This window comes from Mustelus asterias, chromosome 13 (genome assembly GCF_964213995.1).
Source record: "Mustelus asterias chromosome 13, sMusAst1.hap1.1, whole genome shotgun sequence".
In the NCBI taxonomy this organism is placed as follows: domain Eukaryota; kingdom Metazoa; phylum Chordata; class Chondrichthyes; order Carcharhiniformes; family Triakidae; genus Mustelus; species Mustelus asterias.
The window spans coordinates 87,163,442-87,180,795 of record NC_135813.1 but is presented as its reverse complement, the minus strand read 5'-3'; the positions used below and the strand labels follow the sequence as shown (position 1 = coordinate 87,180,795).

The 17,354-nt window shown below is 40.7% G+C and overlaps 1 protein-coding gene across 3 annotated transcripts in view; it reads left to right on the top strand.

Moving 5' to 3' along the window:
• dgcr8 (DGCR8 microprocessor complex subunit) overlaps nt 1–17,354 on the top strand; it is a 46,836-nt gene that overhangs the window by 25,276 nt on the left and 4,206 nt on the right. For 2 of the 3 annotated variants that reach the window (XM_078227201.1, XM_078227203.1), the window contains 5 exons: nt 236–334; nt 1,720–1,802; nt 8,144–8,244; nt 11,133–11,239; nt 14,377–14,516. In XM_078227201.1, the coding sequence (XP_078083327.1) occupies nt 236–334; nt 1,720–1,802; nt 8,144–8,244; nt 11,133–11,239; nt 14,377–14,516 (530 nt within the window). The remainder of the gene's footprint in view (nt 1–235; nt 335–1,719; nt 1,803–8,143; nt 8,245–11,132; nt 11,240–14,376; nt 14,517–17,354) is intronic. The other variant, XM_078227202.1, reaches the window with a different exon arrangement.

The following is a 17,354-nucleotide window of genomic DNA, read 5'->3' as shown; positions in this document are numbered from 1 at the left end:
TTTTTGGGTATGGAAGTACCATTAATTTTGATTGGTTGACCTCTAAATGATATGCCATTTTTACCCTGCTTGTTTGTTTCCAAATAGAGACTTAAATTTTTTCTGTAAACCTTTTTTATAAAAAAAGACTACTTAAGAGCTACAAATACAGATTATTCTACAAAATATTTGCTGGTGTATTTGACATTTTCTTTCACCAAGAAGTGCTAACTTTTCAGATGTACGTACATTTCAGAAAATCCAAGTGACCCTTTTGGAGCTTCAGTCGTTATTGATGGAGTAACCTATGGTACAGGAACTGCCAGCAGCAAAAAACTTGCGAAGAATAAAGCTGGTACTTATTGTTTATTAAATATTAACTTTTTTTAATATTTGTTACAAAAAGGTCACAAAATAGATTGTATGAAAAGAGTCCGTTTGATTTAATCCTTGCAGAATACAAGCTGTCTCCATAGCAGCATCGAGTTTTTGTAATGAGAACAGTGGCCTAAACCACCCATCCTGGTACATATTCCATCTTTTGGATAAAGAAACATTTCATGATGTTGTCCTAAATTTGTGTTTCATGATTTTAAACTCATGTTTTTTGTCCGGCTGCAATGATATAATTGAAATGTAACTTTGCAGGGAATTTTTCTTTACTAGCTTTCTCCAATCATTATCCAATAAAACTATTGTCTTAATGCTGAGATATGATTCAATGAGAATCATCACCAGCTCATACAGTGTCCAGATGTCCATATATGTCTGAGCCTTAACTACAAGTCTCAGCAACCAATTCCACCATCGGTTCATCATCACATTCTTGCCTGAAGCTATCCTTATCTTAGCCATGTCTTCACATGTGAGAGATGTCTGGTTAGCTATCTGGAGGCCAGAATCATAGAATCCCTGCAGTGCAGAAGAGGCCATTTTGCCCGTTGAGTCTGCACCAACTTTATGACAGAGTATCTTACCCAGGCCCTTCCTTTCGCCCTGTCCCCACACATTTCCCATGGCTATTTCATCTAATCTGCACATCTTGGGATACTGAGGGGCAACATAGCATGGCCAATCCACCTAACCTGCACATATTTGGACTGTGGGTGGCACTCGGAGGAAATCCTCGCAGACACAGGGAGAATGTGCAAAATCCACAAAGACACTCACCAAGGCTGGAATTGAACCCGGGTCCCTGGTGTTGTGATGCAGCAGTGCCAACCACTGTCACAGTGCTGCCTGTTAAATAAAAATTAGACAACAAAGCTCTGATCTTTTTTATCTCCTCCCTAATGGAGGCATGCTGAAGCCAACTTCCATCCAAGATGAGATCCTCTAATTCTGCACGCAGTGACTAACCCTCCTAGAATTTCTGATTCAATTACTCTTGTGTATAAGCTGCTGAGTTACTACAGGAGCCTTTTCTTAAAACTTGAATATTAATAGCTCTTCCCTGGAATTGCTCACAGTAAAACAGAGAATATAAAGAGGACTGTGAACAATACAATGTGCCTGGGAAAGTATTCTAAGAAGTAACAGCAATATTTATAGCAAAGGTTTTTTTGTACATTGGCTATATAAACTTTTTCAATTCTGCAGTTATTTCGTGCACTTTTATAAGCAGCTTTGCTCTGTTCCCAGTGGTTTACCAGATTTTTCAAATGGCACTGATTATTTTTAGTAATTTTAATTATAACTTTTGTGCAAAATTAATATAATTATATCTGTTAACTTTGACAGCCCGCGCTACACTGGAAATCCTCATTCCTGACTTTATCAAACAGACCTCGGATGAGAAGCCCAAAGACAGTGATGAACTTGAGGTAATTGCGATGTTTTAACTCTGTGCTTTTCTAACCTTTGCATTCTCTGACTGCGATTTCACAGAGCCTATAGCAACAGAATAGGAGACAGTGTGGGTGGGATCTCAGGAGGGAAGGCAGGGTGGTGTGCCCATCACCTTCCCACCATCATGTCATTTTACTTGCAGTAGGGAAGGTGGAGGATAGCCCTCTAGCCCAGAGGCCAATTGTGCCACTTGAGTGGTCACTTCAGTGCTGCCACTGCTGGACTTTCCACAGGTGAAGCCATGTGGCTTTCCTGTGGGCCCAATGAGTTGTGGGGGAAAATCTCCTGATTAAGCATTCCGTCCCCCGTCCCCCCCCCCCCTGGTTCCAGCAGTGGCTAGAGCTCTTGGTGAGGCGGCGGGTACTGGAGCTGCTGGCTTCTAATTGATCTTAAAGGGCTGGGAACCCCGACAGCAGCTCATTAGCGGTCAGGTGAACACAAGCCAGTCGGGGTTCTCTGAAATGGCTGAGGCAGCCCTGCCCCTGGCTTTCTGGCCCATCATTGGAACCACCACCACTTGACAAACCCCAGTCACTGTTGCACCGCAGAATAGTCCCATGTAAAGAATTGTTTTTTTCAATGTTGTTTTACTGTGTTCATTTTAATTGGCTTGTACTGCAGTGTCTGCAATGCATTTGTACTTATTGATTGTTTTACTTGCACTCCGTGACCAGCTGTTCCAATGTTGTGCTTTGTTTTCTATGTTTATTTCTTTTTATGTTCTTCAAAGTGGTGAGTTAAAAATAATTTTGCATCAAGATTGTTATTTTAATTATGTTTGCAGTAACGTTTTGCCCCTGTTAATCTGGTTATCTGTACACAATATAACTCAAAAACAAGTGAATGGATTTCAACAAAACTTGGTACAGCGACAAGTGTGGCCCAAACCAGAACTGATTAGTTTTTGGTGAATGTACAGTTTTGGATCCTGGAATTCCTGAAAGGAGCCATTGACATTGGGAAATAGGGCAAATTGTTCGTAGAATCCTGCAGTGCAGAAGGAGGGCATTCGGCTCATCAAGTCTGCACCGACCACAATCCCACCCAGGCCCTATCTCCATAACCCCATGCATTTACCCTAGCTAGTCCCTCTAACACTGAGGGGCAATTTAGCATGGCCAATCAGCCTAACCCGCACACCTTTGGACTGTGGGAGGAAACCGGAGCACCCAAGAAGAAACCCACGCAGACACGGGGAGAATGTGCAAACTCCACACAGACAGTGACCCAAGCCGGAAATCGAACCTGGGACCCTGGCGCTGTGAGGCAGCAGTGCGAATCATGTGCCACCATGCCGTGGTTGAGTTTGTTTTAGAATGCTGTGGGTTGTTTGACCTGACTGTTTTAGAACGTTGCTGTTTGTCTCCGATGCACTGGTGCTATTTGTCACAGCTGTCAAAATGTGAGCAGAGTTTTCAGTGCAGGTTATTGGCAGGTGAATTAGCCTGAAGCCTCCTCAGTGCAATGGAAGGTCTTAAAAAAAGATTTATTTTTGAGCTTTGTAGTTATAGAGCATTAACCAAGCAGAGAAGAGCCTTGCATGATTGTAATAATGTTGAGTTAACCCAATGTGGTAGAGATATGCGCTTTAGTGAGTGCCCTCTTCACTACTTAATCATAGAATCCCTATGGTACAGAAGGAGGCCATTCGGCCCATCCAGTCTGTACCAACCACAAATGCACCCAGGCCCTATTCCTACAACATTTACCCTGCTAATTCCCCTGACACTAGGGGCAATTTAGCATGGCCAATCAGCCTAACCTGCACACCTTTGGACTGTGGGAGAAAACTGGAGCACCCGGAAGAAACCCACACAGACACGGGTAGAAAGTGCAAACTCCACACAACAGTGACCCGAGGCTGGAATTGAACCTGCGTCCCTGGCCTTATCTCAAAACTGAAGAAAGTAAACTGCACCTTAACATCACGCAGGTTTACTTACTCCCCCAATGAGGGATTAAACAAAGACAGTATTATATAAGGTTAAACCTTTGTAGATAATAGGTATAAACTCATCCTGCTTCCCTGGCCTTTGTGAATACGGAAAAAAAGGCTTTTTATAATTGTAAGATAAAATATATTAATTGTCATTCCTGTTTCAACTCAGACATTTGTAGCTTATCAGAACTTATCTGGCAGATTCTTTTTTTTAATATGCTTCATATGGAGTGTTTTATGTGAAACTATATTCTAGTTCCGTGCACAATATAGTCAAGCACGAATTTATCAAAGCAATTGAGCAGAACATAGAAAGAAGCTAATAACATTTGACCTTTATGCACATATTAATAAAGTTTGTTGGAGATTCCCCTTTCAGTCAGAGGAGTCTTTGCCAGTTGTTATGAAGTTCAACTGTACAGCTGGTATAAATATCTTCTTCATTCCTCCTGAGGTTCTCACTTCGTTCTTTGATGAATGTATTTGGTGTTTGTTCCCTGGGCTTCACAAGGTGTTTGAAAGTTTTCTTTGTTGTTGGACATAATTTCCATTTCCCTGAGTGTGCACCACACAACATGAATGGATGGTTGAAATATTAAATATTACACTTCATTAAAGATTTTGAAAAATGAAGCTCATGTTAACTGGCATTTTTTATTGTGAACATTTTCAATAGTTACTGTTTACCTGGTCTAAAGTCACCATTTTGTAAAGAGACTCAGATATTCGGAAGAAAAATTACTGAATCACTGAGGTTGATCATGGAATCATATGCTGGTTACAGCACAGAAGGAGGTCTTTGGCCTTGTTGTGTCTGAAGGAACAATTCACCTCTTGCCACTCTCTTGCTTTTACCCCACAGCCCAGATAACATTTTTGAAATCCTCAACTGACCTGCCTCCACCACACCCTTGGGATTCCAGATCCTAACCACTAGCTGCGTGAAAAATATTTTTCTCGTGTCACCATTGCTTCTTTAGCCTATTATTTTCAATCTGTGCATTCTGGTTCTTGATCCTTGCATCAACAATTTCTTCCCATCCACTTTGTCCCGACCCCTCAAGATTTTGAATGCTCTCTTCTCAACCATCTCCATTACAAACTTCTCCAATATTTCTATGTAACTTAAGTTCCTCATCCGTGGAACTATTCTCACAAATCTTTTCTGCACCCCCTCAAATCCCTTCACATTCTGTCTTAGGTGTAGTACCCAGGACTGGATCAACACTCCAGTTGAGATCAAAGTAGTGTTTTATACAGGTTTAACATAATTCCCTTGCTTTTGTACTCTGCCCTTATTGATAAATCCCAGGATGCCATATGCTTTATGAACCACACTTACAACCTGTTCTGCCACCTTTAATGATTTATGCATATATACACCCAGGTCCCTCTGCTCCTGCACCCACTCCCCATTAGAGTTGTACACTTTATGTTGTGTTGTGTCACTCCATTCTTCTGACCAAAATGAATCACTTCACATTTCTCTGCATTAAATTTAATCCACCCATTGCACCAATGGCCCTTGTGAAGTTGTACACTATCCTCTTCATAATTCACAGCACTTCCAAGTTTTGTATCATCCACACGGTGGCACAGTGGTTAGCACTGCTGCCTCACAGCACCAGGGACCCGGGTTCAATTCCCGGCTTGGGTCACTGTCTGTGTGGAATTTGCACGTTCTCTCTGTGTCTGCGTGGGTTTCCTCCAGGTGCTCCGGTTTCCTCCCACAGTCCAAAGATGTGTGGGCTAGGTGAATTGGCCATGCTAAATTCTCCCTCAGTGTACCCGAACATGGAATGTGGCGACTAGGGGATTTTCACAGTAACTTCATTGCAGTGTTAATGTAAGCCTACTTGTGACTAATAAATAAATTTTAAACCTTAGATTTTGAAATTTTGGTCCAGGATTTTAATGTATATGTCGAGGAGAACTGGAGTCCAAACGGTGATCCTTGGGGAATTCCACTATAAAACTTTCTCCAGTTTGAAAAAGAAATGGTTCACCACTACTCTCTCAGATCTGATGTGTGAGGCTTTAACAAGTGCCTTTTGGAAGTCGATGAAAACCATAACAAGAACATGACCCTAATCAACTCTCTCTGCAACCTCATCAAAAAACTGGTCAAATACAATTTGCCTGTAACAAATCCATGCTGGCTTTCCTTAATTGGCCTGCATTTGGCCAAGTGACAATTAATTTTAACCTGAATTATCATTTCCAGAAGCTTCCCCACCACCGAGGTATTAATATTTGCCAAGTTCCAGATATTTGAGAAATCTATGGGTGTGGTATCTGTCTCTTTAAGACAGTACTGCAGAAGTGAGTCACCTGATTTGAGGGACCAATGGAAACAGTGAGAGGGTGGAGTCTTCTCTCGGGCAGAATAATCTAGAAGCCATGTTGTAAGCGTATAATTAATGGGCAGCCTAGAGCTGGAACTCTCCTACACCAAGTTTCACTCATCAATAAATATCTTTTGTTTCTAACAAAGTCTGAAACGTTGTTATGATGCGAGAATGCCACAATAATACCTACTTGGGTTTTTTTGAAAAATCCTAGCCGCATTCTATTGGCTTTCTCGTCCCAATGGATAGTCCTTTTCTATAAATTGTTCCATGGTTTAGCCTCTCCCAGCTCCTTATCAGCCCCAAATATCAGCTTGTGACCGTTGGCCCTCAACTCGAGGTGAAACTCCCAAATAATCTTATCCTTGTTCTCTGTAACCCTGTCTGCCTTACTGTTTCTCTCAAGTTTCTACCTTTAAAAATTCTTCTGACTCTTTGTTACTGCTCAGCATACATTCAGTGATTGAGTTATGTTCATCTGTTTAAACTCCCTATATGAATAGAGACAGCTGTGGGAATTGGGGATTTGCCTTGTTATTCAGATCTCATTATTTATCCCTGCTTTTCGGGCCTCAGTTTTTGAGTTTGTGGGTTGAGAGATGTGGATGTGGCTGAGATGCAAAATGTATTGGAACAATGGATCAAATGTGTGTCTTGCCACTCCCTGTTAAGACACATTGGTGCTAGCTAGATCATGTCTCAAATTTAAATGTCAGCAACAAATTGCCATGAAACTGCCTACAGTTACTCAAATTTAAAAGCAAAATACTGCGGAAGCTGGAATCTGAAACAAAAACAGAAAATGCTGGAAAATCTCAGCAGGTCTGACAGCACCTGTGGAGAGAGAACAGAGCCAATGTTTCGAGTCTGGATGACCCTTTGTCATTTCCAGCATTTTCTGTTTTTATTACAGTTGCATATATTGTTTTCACACTGACTTTCGAGTCGCATTTTATTCATTACTTAGTTCTAGTATATCAAAAACTAACTTTAAAACTTGACTGGTGGCAGGCTAATGTTTGGTGTGGGACAGGATGAAGAATGTATTTGGACACGCTCTTATTTAAGTCATTGTGCGGGTTTAGCCTTCAAACAATTAACCTTTTGAAGAACTATTTTGCTTAACACTGGCAGTAGCACACTAGGGCAATAACTGATATTTTAACATGGCTAGTTAAGCATCACATTTTTTCCCCATCACTTTCCTGAAGATTTTGGCTACCAGTCAATGCCGTTTGCATATTTTGGACACTCTTGAAAGCCTTCCCAAGTAGCGATTCAGCTGGACAGAGAGTGTCAGCAATCTGTTTGAACATGACTGGGAGAAGACCACAGCTGAGTGTGTCCTGTCTTAGGATGCTAATTGCTTACTTTTCAGCAAAGGCCATTAGATAGCTGCTGAGAACAGAAACCTGGCTGATTTTATTTTTCACTTTGACCTTGGGCATTGTGATGCTGGAGCTAAGGTAGTTGCGATTGCTGAGATCATGTAACACAGCACAGACCAGGAATTGAAACTGGGATCTTCTGAACTGATGTACTGAGTAGCATACAAACTGAGTTAGTGGGGCATGTTATTTTTGGCACAATGTATAGCAGATGTCTTGGCTCTGCAGATGAACTGGAGTCCTAATGTCGAGACTGAGTGCGGCACTTCAGCTGACTGCAGGGAAATGTGTAGGAGTACGTCCAGGACAGTCATGATTTATTTTAACTTGTGGGAAGTAGCTCCTTCTCCAAAAAGCAGAGCTTGCCCTTTATAACCCTCAGCCGTTGTACCCTTTCACTCTGTTCCCTTTGTACCTCATTTCTGCAATCTTGTGCAATTTCCCTTTTGATCAGTTTATCTACTCTTGACATAGTTCATCAGTGCCATCTAGTGTTAATACTTCATGCCAAGCTACAGCTCAACCCATCGCACCGTAATTGGATTTTGCAGTCTTAGCTGATATTCCGAGCTCAATATCAGTGTCAAAGAAAATGAGGCTCTCCTTTGTACAGTATTGATATGAATTTCTTTCCGTTTTAGTACTTCAACCACATCAGTATTGAGGACTCACGGGTATATGAACTGACCAACAAGGCTGGACTCTTGTCACCATATCAAATTCTCCATGAGTGCCTTAAGAGGTAAGTCATAAAGTTGAAGGTTTCTGTCATCACCTATATTTCTTTACTCTGTAAATAAAACCTTGTTTTAACTTTTGTATTCTGGCATTCCAGTAAGACCACTTAAATTCCATACACACAAAGCCTCCTTTACTGTGCAAGAGACCTTGGGAGTTTATTCTGAATAACTTCACTAATACAAAAGGGACTATGTGAATTTATTGCTGTAAATTATACTTCAATAACAGGAATGTTTAATGGTCTTATAACGTAGAAGAACAGGGTTGAGAAACTTATCAGCCATGATTGAATGGCGGAGCAGACTTACTGGGCCGAATGGCCTAATTCTGCTCCTATATCTTATGATCTAAGGGTCTTGTACTTAGTACGGCAATGGTACATAAACAACACTATTAGCTTAAGGCTTACAGTGCACTAGCAATCTTCTGTGCAGTTAATTGTCAGAAATTACATGAACAATTTGATTCGTAAATATAAGACCATCAAATTCATTCCTATTTATATATTTAATGTTTAAAAATAGTCTACAGTGATAGCACTCTCACCTCAGAGGAAGGTTGTGGATTGAAGCCCCAACTCCAAAGACACACACTCAAAAATCTGGGCCAATTTGTCTAACACCAGTCATTGGGAAAACTCTAGAATCCATTATTAAGTAGGCAAAAGCAGAACATTTAGAAAATGATAATGCAATCCAGCAGAGTCAACATGGTTTTGTGAAACTATTAGAGCTCTTTGAGGATGTAATGAATGGGTGGCTGGAGGGGAACCAGTAGATGTAGTGTATTTGAATTTGCAAAAGGTTTTCGATAAGTTGCTACATAGAAGGTTACTGTACAAGATAAGAGCTCACGGTGTTTGGGGTGATATATTCACATGGATGGCCAACTAACAGGAACAGAGAGTCTGGATAAATGATTCATTGCTAAAACAGATTATTATGGTGACACAGTGGTTGGCACTGCTGCCTCACAGCGCCAGGGACCTGGGTTCAATTCCCGGCTTGGGTCACTGTCTGCGTGGGTTTCCTCCGGGTGCTCCGGTTTCCTCCCACAGTCCGAAAGACATGCTAGCTAGGTGCATTGGCCATGCTAAATCCTCCCTCAGTGTACCCGAACAGGCGCCGGAGTGTGGCGACTAGGGGATTTTCACAGTGACTTCATTGCAGTGTTAATGTAAGCCTACTTGTGACACTAATAAATAAACTTTAAACATTGTTGATTGTGGAGTTAACTACATAAATATTGATTTCCTACATTAACAGCAGTGACAGTGCTTCAGAGGTATTTTGTTGGCTGTAAATTGTTTTGGGACAACCTGAGATGATGAAACATGCTATAGAAATTGCAAGTCTTGCCTTGACAGTTGCCTCTGTGGAGAAAAAGATGCTGGAATAGCATTCCTCTATACCTTCACATTCCTAACATTCACTGATCCCAAATTTCACAGATGCCCTGGCCACTGGCCAGCCTCTCATTTCTGTTTCTATTTTCAGAAAAAAGGTTGCTTTTATTTTGTCTCGTGCTCCAGACCTAGCTTGTTGCAGTCAGTGAAACTTTGCTGCCCTCTTCTGGGGTTGCTGGAGTTTTCTATATAGCTGCCAAAGGGAGGTATGTTAACCAAAGCGAGTGAACGTACACCAGAGATAGGCAACCCAGGCTAGTGAGTGGGTCGCATGAGCAGCCCTCCTTCATCTCAGCGGGCTGCAAGTTGAAATCGAGCTTGTCCACTAACCATGACCCCATGGAAAAGATTAAATACATTCAATACACGTCAAGTTTTTCATAGCGAGTTATAGAAAATGCAAAATCATTATTTAGTAAAATTGTCATCAATTTCAAATGGTTAAAAACAAAAGAAATATTTACACTTTGGGCACAGAAGGATGGCTCTCACACCCAATGTTATGTGCAGTCCACATGAACCTCACCTCACTTGCCGTTGCTTTACTTTGTGCATCAAATCAGTCATACTGGTCGGAAAAAAAACTACATGGACAGAAATCGACTGAAGGTGGCGACCCAGCCCAAGGGCAAGGGTCAACAAAATGTCTCGTGGGCTGCAGTCAACCCAGATAGGTTCCATGTGGCCCTCGGACTGCAAGTTGCCCACCACTGACTTACACTGTAAGATGTCCAAACACTTTGGTGTTTAAAGTAGACCTCAACGTCAAATCTTAATCAACTTGCACACAATTTATTTACAACTTCCCTGCTGACATAATAAGATGTGGAATGTGATCTTCTAAGGAAACCAGAACGATTATCTACTAGTAGTATGTCTTTCCACATCTTTGTACATAACTGATTTTCCAAGTCATCTACTCTGTCCTCCTATTTCTTAAATTTGTAGCATTCAAATATTTTTGTGGTTTAATTTTTTAATACTTTCAGTAAAACTGAGGACTGGTCTGTTGGAGACCACCTCGGTCTGGGAGGTTGTCTTCAGGCAGCTATTGTGCTGCTGACTCTGCGTGAGGCCCACAGGCTGACGGCACTGGCTAACAGCACACCATTGCACATCCACTTACCTATGTTCCTGCTCCCATTTGGTAGGAGGATGGAGTGGGTGGATGTTTCTTGTTTGTCCCTATATGATCTTAGACTTAAAAGGATATGTGAATGAGTGGCAGCTATGACAGAGTTGTGCCTCTACTGTCGAAGTTGCTGCTTCTAGCAGTGACAGTGTAATTAAGCTAAACATGATTTCCTTGTCTATTGCTGCCGTGAAGCACAGGCTGAATAAATTTGAGTTTTGTTTGTGGGGACATTATTCATCTCCATTTCATGTTCCTGTCATAATTACCAGAGTGTCTGACTTCTGTGTGGTTATTAAAATTAATTTACGCTGAGCAGTACAGTACAGAGTAAATGTGTTTCAATTTTCAGAAATCATGGAATGGGTGATACAACCATCAAGTTTGAGGTAATTCCTGGTAAAAACCAGAAAAGTGAATATGTCATGACCTGTGGCAAGCACACAGTAAGAGGCTGGTGTAAGTATGGCTATGAGCTGAGATGCAGTTTTGTGTTGTATGCGGTATTGTGTAACATTTTCCTCCTCCAAGTTAGTAGATATTTAAAACGGCTAGGAGGTATTTTTATATAATTCCAGTTTTGTTACTGAATGCTGATGTGTTTGGGGTGTCCAAGTCACTGTTGGTTTGAGATTTGAAGCCATGTCCCAGTTACCTATTAGAAAACACATTGCGTGGCCGTAGTTTTAAAATATCAAGTTGTTCTCATATGAGCGTGTTCCATTGATTACAATGTTTTCTGCTTGTTTGATTTCACCCTAAAATATCTGACCCAAACAATACCATCTTCAAAATGTTTGAAATAGACCGTGCGTGGCGGCACGGTGGCACAGTGGTTAGCACTGCTGCCTCGAAGCGCCACGGACCTGGGTTCGATTCCCGGCTTGGGTCACTGTGTGGCGTTTGCATGTTCTCCCCGTGTCTGCGTGGGTTTCCTCCGGATGCTCCGGTTTCCTCCCACAGTCCGAAAGATGTGCTGGTTGGGTGCATTGGCTGTGCTAAATTCTCCCTCAGTGTACCCGAACAGGCGCCAGAATATGGCAACTAGGGGATTTTCACAGTAACTTCATTGCAGTGTTAATGTAAGGCTACTTGTGACACTAATAAATAAACTGCTAATGGAGTGAAAATTGATATTCAATCGATGATTTTCATAAAGACTGTAGCAACATTTATGGAAGATCATTTTATATTTTAATCAATACTATTAGACACACAATTCTGCTTTTTATCAGTAGTAAATAATTTTAATAGTATTTTATACACCCATGATTAATTACTGCTGTGAATCTGTGCCAACTCAAATTTGAAAAAGGATCATTATCTCAGAGGGTAGTGAATCTGTGGAACTCCTTTTACCACAGAGGGCAGTAGAGGCTGGGTCATTAAGTATGTTCAAGGCTGAGATACAGATTTTTAATCAGTAAGGGAATCAAGGGTTATAGCAGAACACTGTGGTTGAAGATTATCACATCAGGTCAGTCATGATCTTACTGAATGGTGGAGCAGATCTGATGGGCTGAATGGCCTACTTCTCTCTTGTCTTATAGGAACTGAGATGCACATCCGTAATGTAATTAAGTGGTTCATGTTTAAACTGGCACTGGCTTCAACAATTTGTAAAGCACGCACTCTAATGTTGTGCAGGTATTAATCTTTCTGGCCTCATCACTACATTGCCAACTTTACATGTTGACTAATTCTTGAGTGTATTTATTTTCCCCTTTCCTATTTTTTAATGCGTTGTGAAATGTACTTTTGGTTTTAAGTGCCTACCTGATTAGCATGTTGTTGCTCATCAGTGAATAAATATTTACTGTCCACTTGAAATTTTCTGAAGGGTTCTAAACATAAAATCTGTTGTTTTTGACTATCAGTAATTTGTTTTTATAAATTTTAACCCTAAAAAATTCTCTACTTAAGATGGAACTATAATCATTTCCTTGTACTACTTTACCTATGGTTGGAGAATAAATTCTGTGCTTTTACTTCAGCTATTTTAAGATTGAATTCGGCCTATTCTTGAATGTTAATATGTGCTTGTTGTTGAATGCTAATTATGCATCAGAATGCTTGTTTGTGTTCTGGGTGATTTTATAGTTTAAACTTGTATATTTTCATATTAATAATCCTAATGGACTTTGCAAATCATATAAGTAAATGTAATATCTGTGCAAGTTTATTTGCATAGGAATACTGCAGATCCCTATTTGCATTTTTCTAGACTTGATTGTCTATCCAATGAATAGTTAAACTATTCAGACCATTTAGCTACTTGGTTTTAATCCTCTGTCTCTGATTAATTAAATTGTATGTTAGAACAAGAAAGGATTACTATAGTTTAAGAACCTGAGAATTCTGGAAGGGAGAACCTATCAGCCTGTCCGCTGTGAGGTACGCTGGAAGGGTTGTGTGTCCAGATTCACAGTAAGGTTGTGACACTTCCACTTGCTCACACCCAGTCACAAAGACGTGTTTGTGGCGATACCCATTGCCTAGGTTCTGGTGCAGAGAATGGTCATCTGAGAGAGGTACTGATGGACATCTAATAGCAGTAACATTGTACCTCCATAAAGAGTCAAGGCCTTTAGAGGAAGAAGGTTAGACTTGATTGGCAGCTTTTTGACGAGCTCACTATTTACAAAAAAGAATCATTTAATTTGTTGCCAATACTCCAGATATAGTTCAATTTTCTACAATAAAGTGAGATTTTATCTTTTTTCTAGATTCCTTGTGGAATGTTCTGTCTCTGGGGTAATGATAGGTACTTTGCAGTAATGAAGCTTTATTTACACTTCAGGATTTTATTATGTGCATTTCCGCTAGTGAAAGGAAAAGATAACTTTACTGCAAAAATCTTAAAATTGAATTTAACAATCTTTTAAAGTAAAGTTTATTCATTAGTCACAAGTAAGGCTTACATTAACACTGCAATGAAGTTACTGTGAAATTCCCCTAGTCGCCACACTCCGGTGCCTGTTCGGGTCAATGCACCTAACCACGTCTTTCAGATTGTGGGAGGAAACCAGAGCACCCGGTGGAAACCCACGCAGACACGGGGAGAACGTGCAAACTACACTTAGACAGTGACTCAAGCCGGGAATCGAACCCGGGTCCCTGGCACTGTGAGGCAGCAGTGCTAACCACTGTGTCACCATGCTGCCCCAATATGAAGCCTTTTGATGTGTTGGCTTCACGTAATTAAACTCTGTACAGATGATGGTAATCGATTTCAGTTCCTTATTTTATGAACTGTGCCAGGATTATTTAAAGGGCTGAATTCGAGTTTCTGTCTAGTGCATCAATTCTTCTGCCAGTTTTAGTTATTTACATGTTTTTGTTTTATTTGTTTGTTGGGGAGGATTTATTCTGTTTTCCTTCAGGTGCGGTAAGTGCAATTTTATCTCTGGACACTTGAATAAAATGTATATCTTGTGGCCATGCTGTGATTTACTCTTAACTCTGTGTACATTGTACTGGGGGGTTAGCTTAGTGTTTACATGTACTTGTTCTTCTCTGGCTTATTTCTGACAGGAAATGAGGGATGAGTTGTCTGCACTTTCCAACTGATGTAATTAAAATACTGCAATTTTCAGGCAAGAACAAACGAGTTGGCAAACAGCTGGCATCTCAGAAAATCCTACAATTACTACACCCTCACGTCAAGAACTGGGGGTCACTACTGCGCATGTACGGCAGGGAAAGCAATAAAATGGTCAAACAGGTAAATTGTGAGGTAATGTGATGGATGTTGCATCTCTGTGGGAATGGGATCCAGGCTTGACCTTCTGCATAGAGCTGCTGAGGTTTTGTGTAGGATCATGTTAAGCTTTGTAAGGAGGTGTAAGTCTCATACTTGGTTGTAAGAGGGAGGTGTGAAATTTTAAAAAAATAAGTGGGGTGGGAAAATGTTTTCAACCTGAACAATATAATTTTTGAAGCACATGAACACAGCAAAGTGGATTAAGTAAAATTTTCAAAATGTTCCAAGTGAGAAATGAAATGATTTTGCCAACTGGTTATTCCATTATTGTAAAGAGAACAATCATTGCAACATAAACTTTCTAATGTCAGTTTTGTGTCCCCAGGGCACCGTTTCATGATGTATTTTTATTCCAGTTACGTGAACAATTGAGCATTTTGCTAATGTTCTTCTTTGAGTATATATCTGAAAAGCTTGCAAGATGGGCTAAGTCAAACTTTATTTATTTGATGTCGCATCCAAGCGTTGGCTTAAAATAAATTTGATCTTTTAATTGGCTTTCATATCCTTCAGTAGAGCTTGACAGTTGCTCTGCTTCATAGTTCAGCTGTTGTGATAGCAGTAAATTTATGCACAAGGTCCCATAAGCAGAAATGAGATCGTTGGTCAGGTGAATCTGTTTCTGTGGTGTTGGTGCCCTCGCTATTATTTATTCAATAATTCTGATTTATTTTGGGAAAGGTACAGTAGCATCTTTCATATCCACTTGAAAAGGCAGACAAGATCTTGGCTTAATATTTCATCTGAAAGATGATACCTTCAATAATACAGTTCTGTACAGATGTCAGTCTATACCCCACCCCAGTTGTGGGGTTTGAATACGCAAGAACTTGATTCAGATGAAAGGTGGTACCCCCAAACCAGGGAAAACATCATATCTGTATCAAGTCGGTCCAGCCCTATCAGAATTTTATACATTTCAGTGGAATCCCCTCTCGTTCTTCTAAACTCCAGTGAAAATAGGTCTTGTTAACTTGATTTCTCCTCATACGACAATCCTGCCAAACAAAGAATCAGTTTGGTGAACCTTTGTTGCACTTCCTCTATGGCAAGTATTTCCTTTCTTGCACGAGGAGACCAAAACTGTACACAATACTCCAGGCGTTATCTCACTAGGACCCTGCACAAGTGCAATAAGACATCCTAGCTCCTGTGTTCAAGTCCTCTTGCAATGAAGGCCAACATACCATTTGCCTTCCTAACTGCTTGCTGCACCTGAATGCTTGCTTTCAGTGACTGGTGTACAAGGACACGAGTTCCCTTGTACATCAATGTTTCACAGTCTATCTTTTAAATAATACTGTGCCGTTCTGTTTTTCCAACTGAAGTAGATAACTTCACACTTGTCCACATTATGCTGCATTCTCCATGTATTTGCCCACTCATTCAACCTGTCTAAACCACCTTGAAAGCTCTTTACTTCCTCCTTACCACTTACTATCATATCATCATCAAACTTGGAAATATTACTTTTGATTCCCTCATCTAGATTGTTGATATATATAGTAAATAGCTAGGACCCAGGCATTGATATCCACTTCCACCACCTGCCACTCCAAAAAGGACCCATTTCTTCCTACTCTGCTTTTCCTGTCTGCTAACCTATTTTCAATCCATGCCAGTATATTATCCCTAATCCCATCTGCTTTAACCTCTTATGTGGAACTTTTATCAAAAGCTTCCTGAAAATCCAAACACACCACACCCAGTAGTTCACCCTTATCTATCCTAATTATGCCCACAAAAACCACTAGTAGGTTTCTCAAACATGATTTCCCTTTCATAACTCTATGTTGACTTCGGAAATATCAATGGAATTAGACAATGTGCCCTCTTGTCACATCCTTTATAATGAACTTGAAAGGTAGTGTTAGTTTCATGGTCATCATGACTGAGACTTGCTTTCAATTCCATATTAATTGAATTTAAATTCCAGTTGTGGCGGGATTTGAACCCTTGTCGCTAGAGTATAACCTGGATAATTAGTTCAGTGACATTACCAGTGTATCAGTGGCTCCCTGGGATTAAGTTTGTATTTCCAAGGTTTTCTGATGGCAGTGTCTTTATTGGAGAATACAATAGGAAGGACCAAAAAATTATTCTTTATATTTAATGTTTCGTCAAATGGGAAATTTATGGCTCTTTCAATTTTTTCCCTTTAAGAAGTTACAGACTATTTAGACAGAATTGATACAATCACAGGGCAGAAATTTTTGTTTTAATTTCAAAGTGCTGGCTCTAGCGAAACACGTGCAGCAAGCCAGCTTTCCTCACCATGTTTCACTTAAGAAAAAAAATGCTGGAGGTTAGTCGGAGCTCACCCCAACGGCACTGTCGGCTTTCCAGAGGTCAGCGCTTGTCTTTAAAGGACATCCCAATCTCCAGCATCAGAAATTAACACGCTGAGCACCCCATGGACACCCATCACCCCCCGCCACTGCCCCATGCCAGACCATCTCCCTCTCCCCCCGGGAGCTGTACTTATGTGTGCGCCCCTCGCATAGTCTCTGCACCTGGTTCATGGTGCTCCAGACCTGTTGCAAACCTCTCCAGCATGGGGGAGGAAATCGCCCACATCACATAGTCCTGGCTACTATCATTAGACCCTGGTTTGAATTCAATAAGGAAAAGGGATAATGGTCTCTGTAAAGTTCCTGTGGAAATTCGGTAACGTTGTGTTTTGATCATATGAGAATCCCAAGTGATTGGTTTTCTTGGAAGGCCAAAATTTGGTTCCCAGAGAAAGCACCGAATGTTCAAGGTGAAGATGAGCCCATTGTACAATCAAAGACAATGACAGTCATGTCAAAA